The sequence below is a fragment of the Schistocerca gregaria genome, chromosome 3, assembly GCF_023897955.1.
Source record: "Schistocerca gregaria isolate iqSchGreg1 chromosome 3, iqSchGreg1.2, whole genome shotgun sequence".
NCBI classification, from domain to species: Eukaryota; Metazoa; Arthropoda; class Insecta; order Orthoptera; family Acrididae; genus Schistocerca; species Schistocerca gregaria.
The window spans coordinates 232,586,064-232,602,868 of NC_064922.1; the positions used below are offsets into that span (position 1 = coordinate 232,586,064).

The window sequence follows — 16,805 nt, forward strand, 5'->3', positions numbered from 1 at the left end:
CCAAAGAACAATCATGTTTTGATGGATGACAATGTGTCGTGTCACCAGTTTGAAGAACAGTCCTAATGAATGATATTTGCACCCACACTGCCCAACATGAAACCTATCAAACATTTATGGGACATATTCGAGAGGGCAGTTCATGCACATAATCCTGCAGTGGCAACACATTCAGAGTTATGGACGACTATAAGGGTAGCATGGCTCAGTATCTCTGCAGGGGACTTCCAGTTACTTGTTGATTTCATGCCACACCAAGTTGCTGCAGTACACCAGGCAAAAGGATGTCCGACATGATATTAGGGGTACACAATGACTTTTGTCATGTCAGTGTAATGCAGTAATACTGAAGCTTTCACACTCCTTCTTCAGAAGTAGAAACACTCACTCTCTCTCTCTCTCTCTCTCTCTCTCTCTCTCTCTCTCTCTCTCTCCCACAAGCATAACTCATACAGATGGCCACTGTTTTTGGGTGCTACTGCCTGACTGTGACTGTGCCTAGCGGCAGCAGTAATGTAGCGGGGTTGGGTAGTGGGTGGTCGTAAGAAAGAAGTGTAGGGTAGGGAGGGGTAGGAAGAGCAGAGTGCAGGTTGGGGACATGCCAGTACTGCCTGTGAGAGTGTGCAGACATGTGCAGGAACAGGATCAGGCTGCTAGGTGCAGTGTTGAGAGGCTGTTGTGCTGGGGAGGAGGCAGAGAGCAGGGAGAACATGTTGCCCAAAACTATGTGCTTCACTTTAGTGAATGCTTCACAGCTTGTGCTATCTGAATTCCTCACATCAACACCAGTTTTTGGAACTGCACAGATGGGAACACTCCCTACAACATATCCTTTATTCCCACAACTACCATGGCCTCAGACTTCGTAAGTCCCTTTCATCCATCTGCCTATCTACTCCCTGCTTACACTCAAGTATTGCATACACCCCCTATCTGCCAACCAATGCACCTACATAGTCCTTTCCCCTTCTCTCCCTTCTCTCCTTTTCTTGTCCCCTCCCCTCCCAGCACAGTCTCTTGATCCTCCACCTAGCAACCCTATCCTGTCCTCACCACATCTCTGCACCATCCCATATGTAGAACAAGCATCTTTCCCTACACCTACCCTGGTAACTCTCAGTCTCCCCACCTCACACCTCTTTCTTACCCCTACTACCCACCACAGCTAGATTGCTGCTCAAGTCAGAAGCAGTCGCAGTTGGACCGTAGTGCCTCAAGATAGTAGTGCCATGTGCATGCGTGTTGTATGTTCTACAATGGAAGGAGGACTTTTTCCAGCTTAAGTAGTACAGCATTATCCATCACTGAGTGAGATGGTGCAGTTGTTAGCACACTGGACTCACATTTGGGAGGACAATGGTTCAAACCCCACTTCTGGCCATCCTGATTTAGGTCTTCCATGATTTCCCTAAATAGCTTCAGGGATATGCCGGGATGGCTCCTTTGAATCCAATGGGACTAATGACCTTGGTGTTTGGTCCCTCCCCAACAAACCAACCAACCAACTTCCATCACTGGGCCTGTCTGTGACTTAATGTCTCCTCTATACTTTCCATATTGTTATTTGATCTTGGAGTTTCCACTGTTTCGCATCAGACCATATAGGTCACAAAATCCTGACCACTTCAATTTTCCTTTCCATCAGAGGAACAGTGTTTCTCAAATAGTTCACAGAGAGTAGTGGTGCTGAACACTTGGTTACATCTTCATTCTTTGCATAATGAACATCCTAAACAGTGGAAATTGTTGCCCTCCTCAAGCTCGTCATGACGTCTCTTCATAATATTTTTCAAATCTGTTATTCCTTCCCCCTTTCAGTGCCTTTTATGTTCGGCACTCATTAACACTACCATGGTTTCAATATCAGGCCCAATTTTTTTTACTTTGTTCCTGAAATCACATGATTTCCCCTAATTTTTTCTCCTCTTTATGATGATTTATTAGGCACAAGGGCTCAATTTGACACTACTATAATTTATCTTCTAATTACAACACAATCTTACAATGGAGTGGCAACACTCAGTGATCACTCACAGTTAATGCTGCTCACTGTTGTGTCTTAGTACGTGCACATTTCAATCTGTCACAATTTATATCATGTCATTCAGGTAATCCTCTTTGTAATTAAATATATTTTTGAAAAATATGTCAACAGTGTTGTCTTTCTGTTGAAGGAAAACTGAAGGCTGCAAAATAGCACATAAAAGAAACACTTTGCCAATAGAATTTAAAGTTTAATATGAATTGATTTGTCAAGCAGTACTACAGACAGTAAATAACATAGGGGAGCATAGTGTACAAATATGTACATATGATGGTGAAAAGCAGTGAGACACAGCAACACTGAGCATTATGTAATCCAAATACGACAAAGAAATTGTTATTTACTTTCCCAGATAGGGAATGCAGATCAAATGCCAGTCTATTCTGATATGTCAAGCAGTACTACAGACAGTAAATAACATAGGGGAGCAGATCAAATGCCAGTCTATTCTGATATGTCAAGCAGTACTACAGACAGTAAACAACATAGGGGTGCATGGTGTACAAATATGTACATATGACAGTGAAAAGCAGCGAGACACAGCAACACTGAGCATTATGGTTGATGGACAAAAATTGCCACTATCTGTGGTTTTGAATCAGAAAACTGTCCCCGAGGGAGAAAGCTTCCAAGCTGGTATCATTTTAAGAGCTTGGGGCATTGAATGGATGACAGAAGAACTGGTCTTAAATGGATTCTGGCAATGGGGAATAAGTGGCCAGGTGCTCTTCTTCACTTCAAATCAGCACGTATGTGGGATAGTTTTTGCAGGCACACTAGTGATCGAATGAAACAAAATCTGAAACAACAATACGAGAGAAGTAAAGCTGCTATATGGTGAGTAGAAACTTTCCTTCTCTCGTATTGTTACATTCCATCCTGGATTTTCTATTGTTTGAAAATCTGAAATAAGGAAACATTGTCCTAGTGATTATTCCTGGCAGCATGACAAGTATGTTGCAGCCTTTGGATGTGTGTATCAGTCATCCATCCAAATCTAGTGTAAGACAATTCTATTCAGATTATATAATGAACAAAGCAACTCTGATGCCAGGAGGCCATTTGCATATGTGCTTTGTCAGAAGGCATGCCATTGGATTTTGGCTGCTTGGCAGTCAATATGAGAACAACTTATCATGAAGAAGAAAAAAAAGTAATTTCCAATAATCTGGATGTGACTGAAGATGACTGTGTTAGTGACTCTGAGCAGCATTATGGATCATTTAGTGTCAGTGAAGAATCAGATGCTGGAGATGTTGAAAAGTGATTGTGCTCGATTTGGGTGAAACTTACAGTCTGGTGTAAATCTTTCCACTGTGTAATGTTCCAGTGTATTTAGATTTAATACACTTATAGTTATATATTTTTGACAAAAGGAGTAAAAGTTTATTGTTAATCTATTCCATGTTGTGTGAATCTTACTTCCATCTGTCTAATCTAGATTTGATTACAATTCTTCATTTTTGTGGCCACAGCATTCATAAATACTTTACGCTTGTTAAAGTTATTTAAAATCCACATTTGCAAACTGTTAAAAATGTGGAAGCAAACAACATTTCCACATATAAATAGATACCAGACTAAAAAGCCATAACTAACAATTTTTTCAATAAATAAAACAGAATATGTAAAGTAAAATATACCGTATTTACCTGATCATAAGGCTAAGTGTTTTCCCAAATTCCCAAATTCGTCATCCGAAAAATACAAAGTTGTCTTATATTCACAGATTAAACTATTGTTGCTGAGGTTAACATTTTTACATTGTTATTAGAGGACGTACAGGTGGTTGTCTTACATTTGAATCTTTGGCTACCGACAGCATGTGCAGATTTATTTCGAAGAATTTGGGAGAGCAGGAACGGGCAAATGATACTCGCGTCTCGACAGGCTCAAGATTTCCTGATGTGACAAAGCGTTCGATGCAGTATCGGCATTGCTCGAATAATCACATGACATTGGACTCTCATGGTGCTAGTGCAAGGGACACGCGAGAAACTATGAACTAGCCACTATAACAAATCTATTGCTCTGCTTACAATTTGATAGTCTTGCGAAAAACAGGAAGAAATAGCACCAAATTCTATCGTCTTACAAATTCCTGTTGCATTAGAACAGGTTTCCAATAGCACTTTTCATACATGTACAGATACTGCGTACAAACAGTGTTGTTGCATTTTAAGTACAGGTAACACTCAAAAGCAGACTTACTGACCTTCAAGAACGCTACTCAATTCAGAACCCCGATCAGTATTTTATTTGATAATGAGAAAATGTAATGACTTACTAAATAGGTTCCAAATGAGAAATTTGGTCACTGTTCACACATTGAAATACTGGATAATAATGTTACCATCTTCTAGTCAGCTTTAGAACAAAATGGTGACTTTCAGAAGAAATAAGAAGCAAAATTAATCCATAATGAAATGTCTAACAAACAAAATGAATCGTATTAATCTAATTATCCTCATGAGAATAGATTACAGTGGCAAGACCCATCGTGGAGATAGTAACAAACAGACATCAGTAGATCGTGGGATGAGCACAAGTTTAAGGACTGGAAAAAATCACAACTACCATCTTTTACTTATGCATTAGTTTATGTTGTTACATATGACTTGCATCCTAGAAGACATTGCAGTCCATGTTTCACAGTTGCTCAAGCACATCACTATGGAAGGGATGGAGGGGGAATAGTGACGTTGGCTTGGCTGAGAACTCACCAAGTGTGGGGAGGGGAATACTGTAGTGAGTAGGCAGCAAATTACATCATACTGCCAACCTTGGGAATCTATACCGCATACTTTCATTTTTAGGAACATCTACCACATTTAAACTGCATTTTGCCTGAATCTATCTGTAGTTGGAACTGAATTGACTTTAAAATTGGACAAATATCCAACAATAGTAATCATTTCTGCAGGAGACAGTAAAAGTGTAGATTGTCGCCAATTTGTTTCGTGCAGTAATGTAGTCGACATTCACTGTGACATATGTCAGCTGCTGGTTCTACACTGTCAATGAAAGAGCAGTGAGCACATGATATGTTTGGCAGCAAGGGACATTGTAACATTCTCACGTCAGTATAGAAGCGAAATCTGTTATGTATTTGGATAGAAACAGCTGTTTTCTCAGCCCCCCCCCCCCCCCCAGTAACCTCAAAAATCACAACGTATTTGGAAGAATCAGTTTGTGTCAATGAAGATATACATTTCACAACTGTGCTATTGCGATAATGATTAAAAATAGTGATACCACAGCAAGCAAGTTAAAAAAGTGGAAAACAGTATGCAAATTAATGGAAACCATTTATTTTTTGTTTAGTTTATTTTTCCCTATATTATCAGAATATAGACGTTCAATAAATGGCATAAATTTAGAATAGGTATAATGTTAATGTTTTAGGCAGATACTATATGTCAGTATGTAATCTAGATTAGTCAAAATAATGCTAAAAATAAATTTTTCTCAAAAGCCTCTTATACTTGGGTAAATACGGTATGCATCTTTAGAAGCAGCAAAACAGCTTTAAAATACATGTAATAACAAATCTGATTTATGCAGTAACTGATATGTATTTTGTAGCAAAGACTAGCTTCACTGAACACATCATCAATTTTAAACCATATCAAATTCAAATACACGTAACATTTTGTGATTTGGAACTCTGTGTTTTATGTACATCTGCTTCTATTTATGAGCATGTACATACGTAGAACACACCATCATCTGCTAACTACAGTTGGCTACGTTGGCTGCACTGAAACAGCTGTCTGAACCAACCGAGGCCATCTGATTCATACTGAAATACCATCTCTCATCAGTTGCTGCACCGAGGATCTTTAGAAAGTGAAGAGTTTGAACAAACAAGTCTATGCAGTTCTGGAAAACAAAGTTACTCTTCTTTATTTAAGAATAACTCCTATATTAAGTTTTTAAGCCACAAGATACATATACATGTCATTTTGAAACTGAGGAGTTATGATCAGAGGGAAAAGATCTCAATTATAGGCCACACTATGATTTTTCAACCCAAAATTTTGGAAAAAATGTGCGGCATATGTTCACATAAATATGGTAATACAACTGAGGTGCAGAAAGTGCATTAGAGGATGTCCTCCAATGGCTGTTTCAGCTGACAGCCGTCCGTCCCATTGGTGTGAAGCATATCTTGAGAAAGAAAGTTCATAGCCCATTCCCCATCACAATGTTTATACCATCCTCATGATTTGGATATTCAGTAAAAATTTTCTTTTGCTATGACACACTGTGTACTACCAGCATCCCCAACAGTGCACTGAAGCACATTCCCAGAACTTACAGCTACTGTCAGTGCTTGCAGCGCTGTCCAGCCCAGTCAAAACTAGCTAAATTACCTCTGACTTACGTGCCCCAGGTGCCCCACATACATTACTAATTTCAATGGATGCCATAATCATTATACCTCAGGAGCCACTGCGAAGAGTTACATCACAATTTTACTGATAGTTCTATGGACAATGAATCTGTGACTGGGGAAAATCTAGTCATCATAACCTATAGTAAAATATTCTGGCCACACTAGCCTCCCTGACACACACAATTCATATAAAACACACACACACACACACACACACACACACACACACACACACACACACACACACACACACACACACACACACACACACACACACAATTATCAGTTTAGGACTTATTTACAATGTATGAAACTTATGCCCAGGAGTGTATCAACCCCGGCACAAAATTTAAGTTTATTTATACAAGAATCATTGCAAAATTCATAGCAACTACTTTTGTGTCAGAAATGGTAATGAATTACAAAATTCTGAAATCTGCAAATGGAAGGTTAGTTTATATGTAAACATTACATGTTGGGAGATGAATGAACACACACATCGCCAGAAAGATACAGTGCGAGAAAAAAGGCGAAAAACTGTTTGTTGTTGCAAATGTGTATTACTGTTAATTGTAATAGTACATTACAAACTGAATGCATTCCATGGTATCGGCAATCTCCCCAAGAATTCAAACATGATGTGATGCAAGGTGGCACTCCTTTCCAGGAGAACAAAGTGTGAAGAGAAATCACAGTGTGAGCTGAGCAGCCATTCAGGATGGATGTTGCCCGATTTGAACAGCACTCTTACATAAAGGTTGTAGTGCACCATGGATGGAATGTATGACAATACCATGAGGAGGATATGGAAGTAGTAGGAAATGCTGCTCTACTATACTGGACGGCTGCTCGGTGGGTAAATGCATTCAGACGTGGTAGAGCCGCAGTGGCCGACACGCACCGATTCGGGTGGCCTGTCAATGTGAGTATGGACTGTGTTCATAACCAGATCACCCAATGCTTGGAGAATGACAGAAGATGGACGCTGCAGGAATTACAGCACCATACTGGTATTGAGAAGACAACAACCTAAAGGATTTTACGCGACTAGTATGCATGCATGAAGTTGATGCAAAGTAAGTGTCTCATGCACTAAGTGAATTGGAGAAGTGGACATGTTATGAAACTTTCGGGTGCATCTAATGTGTTATGAGGAGGAGGGAGACAACATGCTTGCAAGAATTGTCAAATTAGATGAATATTGAGGCAGAGCCTATGAGACAGAACTCAAATGCCAGCCCACAGAATGGGATCACCCAGGTTCACCCCACAGGCAGAAATTTTGTCACAATCCCTCTCCTGTCAAGTTAATGGTCATCATAGCCTATGACATTAGAGGAGTGATTTTGTGCCATTTCGTCTCACAGGGGGAAACTGTTAATGCACTGTACTAATGTTGCACATTCCTGCAATGACACCTATGATGGGCACATCTACACGATGCATTAATTCTTGAGGACAATGTGAGAGCTCATACAGCAGCTGTGTGCAGAATCTGCTTGCGCGATGAGGATGGGAAAGACTGGAGCTACCACCATATTCGTCAGACTTATCACCTCACGATTATGACCTCATACCAAAACTGAAGGTGCTGTTGCACAGTACATGCTTTTGAACACATTAAGACATAGCCACAGAAGTGATTCAGTGATCCGATATTTCACCCATGGTGAGGTCATGGGTATTCGGTGTCTTCCACAGCAATGGTAGTGTGCGACAGATACCTCGGGAGACTGTTTCGAGGGTCTCTAAGATGTCACAAGTCTGTGTTCCTGCCCTATACTATTGTGTGCTGTTGAAATTGAGGGTAACACACATTTTGAAGAACAAAATTTGTTCCATCTTTTTTCTTGTGCTATATCTTTATGGCGGTGTGCATGTTCATCCATCTCCCTACATGTAATGTTTACATATGGACTAACCCTCGTTATGCGTATTTCAGAACTGTTTAATTCATTAGCATTTGCAAGACCTGCCTTGACTTTTGCAGTGACCCTCATAGTTGATATAGTGAAAAATATAAATTAATATAGCAAACCTGGCATCACAGAAGACCAATCTAAACCAAAGCCCTCAGACTGGTGTCCTGTAAATGTATACAGTGGTTGGCCAGGAAGTGTACCACTGTCATTTTGTGGCTGATCCACTTCTCGTAACTGTGGTGTAACGTTCCAAACACTGACATTCCCTAGTTCTGACCATGCTGCAGTCAGCACAAGATCTTCATATGTAGAAACCTGCAAATAAAAGATAATAAATAGCACCCTTCTTGTACAAAGTGTAAAAACAACTTAACTATGTCACATCTACAGTGATATAAAAAACCTGCATGCATCATAATATCAGGCATATCACAGAACATCTCACTCTTGTATAATAATTATATATTAGTGCTGGGTAAAATCGTAATTACATCACATATTGAAAGTTCCTGGCAGATTAAAACTGTATGCTAGCCCAAGACTCAAATGTGGGACATTTGCCTTCCTTGTGCAAGGGCTCTACTGACTACAACTCAAAGATAGTGGTAGAAGTAAAGCTGCGAGGATGAGTGAAGAGTTGTGCTTGCATATCTCACTTCGTACAGCACTTGTCCACAAAATGCAAAGGTCCTAGGTTTCAGTCCCAACCAGCACACCATATAATCTGCCAGCATATTTCACTCGCCTGCAAAGGGCAAATTTATTCTGCAAATATTACAAATTACTATTACCATCTAGCGGACAGTAATTTCAGTAAATGCTACACTTTCTCAATCACAATAACAAAGAAACAAACACAGCAGTACAAAAACAAAAGTGTGGTTTCCCTTTGGTGCACAGCTTTAAGATTTGACACCACTTCAACAGTTTTCTTGTCATTGCAACCACTTATTACTCAATTAGTTCCCCATTTAGCCTCCTAGAGCTGAGTAGGTAGCATTATAACATTTTTCAACTCATAAAAAAATCTAACGGGAACCAGCCCAGCAGCTTTCTGATGTGCTGAAGTTTGGCTAATCCCATTTCAAGCACTGAGAGTGTCATTGCCAAAGTGTCATTGCTTGTCCTTAAACCTAACCATCATCTTCCATAAAGTACACTGCACCATTGATTCTCTCTAGTCTATCTGGTTTAGCCATGCATTAACCACTCAATATCTGTAATAATTTAAGTAAACTCTATCCTCTCATCTGCATGTCTGCATTTGTGATGGTACTCAATTCTACCAGAGATTCTCTCTATTCTCTACAGTGAAGACATTCATCAAATTACTAGAATTACACACTGTCCTGTCACATTAACATGACCACCTGTCAAACGCTTGAATAACATACTTCTGTACGTGAACTGCTGTGAGACACGGAGGAAGGGTCAGTGAGGTTCTGGAAGGTATAGATAGAGATGTGGCCCTGTTGGTAGCTGTGCTAGTTTTCTTTGCAGAGGATCCAAACAAGGTGGTTCCACAAATTCTCAACTGGACTTAAATTCTGGTAGTTTGTTAGCCAGGGGAGTACTGTAAACTCAGTGACTTTTGGGATAGTGCCACTTTACCATGCTCAGTATACCACAATTACAGTGGCATGCAAACAGTTTACAAACTTAGATCTTTTGGAAATGCTTCCACACTTGGCCCACAAACTAATGACCAAACTCTTTTGTACTTCAGATAAATCACTCTGTTTCCACATTACAATGACTCCACAGTTTTTCGCATCCCCTCGACATGTTTTCTACACCCTTCACTGCTAGAGCTGTTGCCTGCTGTCTGTAAGTGGTTATTGCATGATGATGTCAAACATAGGCTGTGGTCATGTTAATGTGACTAGATTGTCTACACATGATACCTATACTGTTGTCCAACAGTTGCAAAGACTGTTCTCCCTGCTGCCTTCTATCACCTTCTGCTCTCGCACTATGGACATGACTTTTACTTCGTTCAAGCAATGCCATGTGTGAGAGCACTTGGGTGAAGAATCTAGTCTATTGAAAACATTGTTCAGCATTTGGATTTGCTGTGGTGACTATTAAACATTCTCTCAATAATGACCGGGCACAGGAAGATGAGATACAATGGCAATAAATGCCATGAACAAAATACGAGAGTGGTTTGAAAAGTTCTCGGAATCACCACGAGAGGTCAGCGCTAGTGCAACAAGTTGTTCACATGATATTCATCAGACTGTTGCCCGTACACACGTGCCACATCAGTGCTCTTGGAAGAGAACTATGACGGTGATGTGGCTCTGTTGTTGTTCCCACAAAGTGATTTGCGAGGATGGAAAAAAAATCTAGATTTGAGCAGTGATTAAGTACTTCATATTGAAAAGTATAGGTATGAAAGCAAAGGGTTTCATGTCGATTTCCAGAATACACTGGGGGACTGTTCTCCTTCATATTCAACTCTTGCCAAGTGGACAAATGAACGTAAATTTGATTGGTAGAGCTTAGATGATGATCTGTGCAGTGGTCAGCCAGGTTGTGTAACTACTATAGAAATCATTGCAAAAGTGCACAAAATTGTCATGGACGATCGCCGATTGAAAGTACATGAAATTACTCTCGCTTGCCAGAGGTCATCTGAAATGGTATATCAAAAAATCAACTTTGACTCGATATTTTGGCGATCCAACTGGTCGCCATCTTGAGGAGAATACTGCTTCTGCTGATGAGTCCCGCTGAGAACTGACACCAGGCTGCAAATCGATGTCCTATACAGGCCACCATTCAGTACACGGCGCATGCACCACCCATCACAGTTGCTGGCCTCCAAGACAGGGAGGTGGCACCGCCCTTAGTAGAACACTACTGGCAATGATATATCACACTCAGGGCCGCACCGAACAATGGCCTTCTTTGTACAGGTTCAATTCTCCCTGTTAGTCCTTCTTAGAATGGGTACCTCACAATTGAGCAATGTTCTAAGATGTGCCACACTAGTGTTTTGTAATTAATTTCCTTTATGGATTGAGAGATTTTCCCAGTATCCTACTAATAAATCAAAGTCTGCCAGCTGCTATATTTATGACCAAGCTTATGTCGTCATTTCTTATCACCCCAAATTGTTACACACAGATATTTGTACAAGTTGAGTGATTCCAAACTGTGGCCCCAAATTTATCTCTGGTACCAATAAAGCAATTAACATACTTCTAGTCTTACTTACTCGCACTCTGTTTACACAACCTTTGTGATTTATGAATGACCACTTCATCTGGGGTTTTTTACTGTTATCATCATCATCATCATCGTCATCACTATCACTGCTCTCATCATCTTCTTCATCTTGCTTTATCTGATGCATATTAGACAGCTGAAAATGAATGACAGTACACAATTTACAATAGAATACTTTACAACAAAAAATCACTGGCTTATTTCACAAGTATTTTTGAAAATATTTCATTTGAAGATCCAGAGTACAATACCGGTATGTTTCCTATTATTTATGTAAGTGGGTGTGAAAAGGCAGAGAGAACAGAGATTAAAGAAACAGCTTGATGACTAATAATACTGATAGAGAGATGAGGGAAATTGGTTACTGGAGGAAAATGAATCACAGAGCAACAGGGAAAAAGGCAATGCAATGCAGTTAAAAGCACAAATTTCAAGAAAAGTTGTTAAGTGGTTTCTAACTTACCTTCATCACTATTAAGCTATTGGTATGTACTTTGGGTGACTGTGTTCCTGCTACAGCATAAGCAGTCAGTGGGAAATTCTCTCTGTTGTCTCCTAGTGCATCTTTTATTATATCAAAGCTTAAACAAGGGGAACCTGTAAATAATTAAGTACATTAAGAATGTGATCATCAGGCTTGCATGTATATTGTCACAGGCTCTATTAAAATGCTAAATATTATGATAAGACTTGTGCAGTGAATACTAGCAAAGTTTTGCAATGTTGGGCTACAAATAAATAAGTCAGATTTTTTTTTCTGCACAGGTTTAGGACCATGCAAAATAAATAATATATTGTGAGCATTTCAGCATTTTGTTAAGAGACATGGAGTTGGTCTTTCAGACCGAACCTTATTCACTTACGAGGTTTAGTTTCACCTATCTGGCTACATTAATTCCCAAACTTTGGTCATCAGAAAACCCACATGCCTTAAGAGAATTGCTATTGCAGGGATGTAGGTTGCCATAAACCGAGTGTGAATTATAGGGTCAATCTGTTCGATACTACATCACTTCTGCTGTCTATCGTAGCAAGATAATTTATCCATTTATTGCCCTGGTGAATGAAAATGAGATCATTCATTCAATCTTCCAACAAGAAAATGCTACTGCTCATCCAGCACACAATACTACAACTTTTAGATGAAATCTTTGGAGATGGAGTAGTTATAAAAGGGCTCTGGTCTCTGCGCTCACCAGATCTGTCCCCACCCAACACCCCTCTGGGGTGTCGCTGAAACATTTGTGTATCAAAATAACCCAAAGACAATAGATGCACTGAAAACCGTGATAACATAATCTTCATTCAATTACGCACAAAATATTGATAAAAGTATTCACAACTATGTGTAAACTTGTTGAACTACACCTTCAAGAAAGAGGAAACCATTTTCAGCACCTACTGTGTTATTGGGAGTACAGTGCATTTAACTGTAATTAATACAATGAATTAATTTTATTCTTACAATTTTAATAATGTTGAATCCCATCTCCCAGCATAACGGAATTCCCAAGCAGTAAATCTCGGCCCCTAGTTTATACAGGGTGTTTCAAAAATGACCGGTATATTTGAAACGGCAATACAAACTAAACAAGCAGCGATAGAAATACACCGTTTGTTTCAATATGCTTGGAACAACAGTACATTTTCAGGCAGACAAACTTTCGAAATTACAGTAGTTACAATTGTCAACAACAGATGGCGCTGCGGTCTGGGAAACTCTATAGTACGATATTTTCCACATATCCACCATGCGTAGCAATAATATGGCGTAGTTTCCGAATGAAATTACCCGAAACCTTTGACAATGTGTCTGGCGGAATGGCTTCACATGCAGATGAGATGTACTGCTTCAGCTGTTCAATTGTTTCTGGATTCTGGCGGTACACCTGGTCTTTCAAGTGTCCCCACAGAAAGAAGTCACAGGGGTTCATGTCTGGCGGATAGGGAGGCCAACCCACGCCGCGTCCTGCATGTTTTAGATAGCCCAAAGCAATCACACGATCATCGAAATATTCATTCAGGAAATTAAAGACATCGGCCGTGCGATGTGGCCGGGCACCATCTTGCATAAACCACGAGGTGTTGCAGTGTCGTCTAAGGCAGTTTGTACCGCCACAAATTCACGAAGAATGTCCAGATAACGTGATGCAGTAATCGTTTCGGATCTGAAAAATGGGCCAATGATTCCTTTGGAAGAAATGGCGGCCCAGACCAGTACTTTTTGAGGATGCAGGGACGATGGGACTGCAACATGGGGCTTTTCGGTTCCCCATATGCGCCAGTTCTGTTTATTGACGAAGCCGTCCAGGTAAAAATAAGCTTCGTCAGTAAACAAAATGCTGCCCACATGCTTATCGCCGTCATCAATCCTGTGCACTATATCGTTAGCGAATGTCTCTCGTGCAGCAATGGTAGTGGCGCTGAGGGGTTGCCGCATTTGAATTTTGTATGGATAGAGGTGTAAAACTCTGGCGCATGAGACGATACGTGGACGTTGGCATCATTTGGACCGCAGCTGCAACACGGTGAACGGAAACCCGAGGCCGCTGTTGGATCACCTGCTGCACTAGCTGCGCGTTGCCCTCTGGTTGCCGTACGCGGTCGCCCTACCTTTCCAGCATGTTCATCCATCACATTCCCAGTCCATTGAAATTTTTCAAACAGATCCTTTATTGTATCGATTTTCGGTCCTTTGGTTATATTAAACCTCCGTTGAAAACTTCGTCTTGTTGCAACAACATTGTGTTCTAGGTGGTGGAATTCCAACACCAGAAAAATCCTCTGTTCTAAGGAATAAACCATGTTGTCCACAGCACACTTGCACGTTGTGAACAGCACACGCTTACAGCAGAAAGACGACGTACAGAATGGCGCACCCACAGACTGCGTTGTCTTCTATATCTTTCACATCACTTGCAGCGCCATCTGTTGTTGAAAATTGTAACTACTGTAATTTCGAAAGTTTGTCCGCCTGAAAATGTACTGCTGTCCCAAGCATATTGCAACAAACGGTGTATTTCTATCGCTACTCGTTTAGTTTTTATTGCCGTTTCAAATATACCGGTCATTTTTGAAACACCCTGTACAATGACATGAAAGTGCTGCCAACATTATGCACCCTGCAAAGTGACACACGTGGAACTCACCACTGTGGAGAGACTTTGCAGGTGCACTGTACAGTTTCACCATAAATATCATTTTGTTCACAATGGAAATTAACTGACACTTCACGTCCACAATGAACAGTGCATGAAGGATGTGATGAGCAATATCTGTTTGGGCTGACTTCAACTATGCACTGAAAGAAACAAAATTGCAAATATCTGCTGAAACACCACAGAAAAATCACCTGATGGCTCCTAAGAAAGACACCCTGTGTGTGTCTATAGATCCCTGATATTACTCCGTAACATTGCTTTGTTTCCACAAGTGAAGACGCAAATAAAATGATTTCATATTTCAAAGGGATTAAGAGCTACTAGAGACAAAGATGAGAGAAATGAGGCTACGGAGGAGGGGTCAATGGAAGTGTCGAATTTCACCAGTCTGCTTTGACCCGTGACGTAAGGGTGTTGTGGTTCATGGTGCCCTCTGGTGTGTGTGTGTGTGTGTGTGTGTGTGTGTGTGTGTGTGTGTGTGTGTGTGTGTGTGTGTGCGCACACCTGCTCGCTGAGTATAATGTGTTGTATTGGGTTTATTTCAGCTTTGCTGTTGGATGTGTGAAGTCGTTGGCAGCAGCAACGTTTGTAATTCCGAACGTAGGGTTTGGAAGTTTTTCAATGAGTTAACAATTTTTTTTATTATGTGTTTGGCATTTTTGTTAGGTGTTATTGGTTTGTTGATTGTAGTGTGGTAAGACATTTAATGTGTGTATGTTTGTGTGTGGGAGTGGGTGTGGGGGGGATCTAGTTTGTAGTGCTGAAATTTGCTGGTGGTAAGAAATTTTTTTTCTGTTCTTCTTGAATTGTGATATTTTGCGTATTTTGGTGTATTGAATGTGTTTTAATTTATGTAGGGATGTTTGATTTGTGGATTTTTGAGGTTGTGGTTTTGGTTTTATTTTTTGCAGTTGTGTATGTTGGTTTTTTGGTATCAATGGTTGTGATTGAGGAATATAGGTGACCAGAAATGACAGATTCCCATTTTCATAGTTGTAGGTGTTGGTTTTTTAGGTATCAATAATTGTAATTGATCTATATAGGTCACTGGAAATGACCGATTCCCATTTTTTGTAATTGTAGGTGTTGGTGTTTTTGTATTGTCATCTGTGGTTGATCTATATAGGTCAAGGGATATGTCCGATTCCAATTTTCGTAGTTTAAGTTGTAAGTATTGGCGTTTTGGTATCATCACCTGTGGTTGTCCTATTTAGGTCAAGGGAAGTGTACGATGCCTGCAGATTTTTGTTGGTGTAGCACAATATTAGTAATTTTGTGTTCTGGGATCATGGTGTTTTTTTTCTATTATATTTAGCTTGTCCTCATCCTAAAAGCTCCCATTTCCTGCAGTTGTCCCATTAGTTTGATTGTATTTTTGGAGGGAGAGGTTCTTATCTTATTTGTATGTATTTTCATGTATGCCGTGTGTACATAGTGACATCATAGGCTCTATATTGGAGATGCTTAGAATAGCCATTTCTGCCATACTGATGACATCATGGGTCAAAGCAGTCGCATGGAATCAGACACTTCTGTAATCCTGGGTGGAGACAATGAGTATATGTGCATGCCAAAAGGCTTCCTAATATATATGTATATATATTAACAGCCTGACAGTGAAAGAACAACTGCAAAGTGCTCGCTGCCACATAAATAATCATGCATCCAACAATACATAAAAAAAAGGAAGCTGGGAGCCATATAGCAAATAAGGTGCCTTGTGCTCAGGTAAAAAGAGTGGGGAAACCTGGTTATTAAAACAAATATTAAAATAAAAATAACACTTGTTCCAGTTGATTCAGCCACTGAGAAATTTTTGAAATGCTCAACAAAGAGTTATGTGCATTAAAACAGCCTAAGATGGGGACGGCTGTAGGTAGCTAAAAGAACAAGTCAATGATCATCAACTACATGGCACTCCATCTTTCAATAGATAAATACTTCAAAGTGTGAAACTCGTGTATTTACATACAAGTGGCTACTACTTCAAGTGAACCTCATCTGATGGCCACCCAAAGTCAGTTAAAATTTTTTAATAAGCTTTG

The 16,805-nt window shown here is 40.0% G+C and overlaps 1 protein-coding gene across 1 annotated transcript in view; it reads right to left on the minus strand.

The window, feature by feature from the left end:
* Positions 1–16,805, minus strand: part of LOC126356016 (glutamate-rich WD repeat-containing protein 1) — a 47,018-nt gene that overhangs the window by 25,551 nt on the left and 4,662 nt on the right. Inside the window, exons 2-4 of the mRNA XM_050006667.1 lie at positions 12,063–12,196; positions 11,589–11,735; positions 8,482–8,680 (exon numbers count right to left, since the gene is read on the minus strand). Of these exons, the coding sequence (XP_049862624.1) occupies positions 8,482–8,680; positions 11,589–11,735; positions 12,063–12,196 (480 nt within the window). The remainder of the gene's footprint in view (positions 1–8,481; positions 8,681–11,588; positions 11,736–12,062; positions 12,197–16,805) is intronic.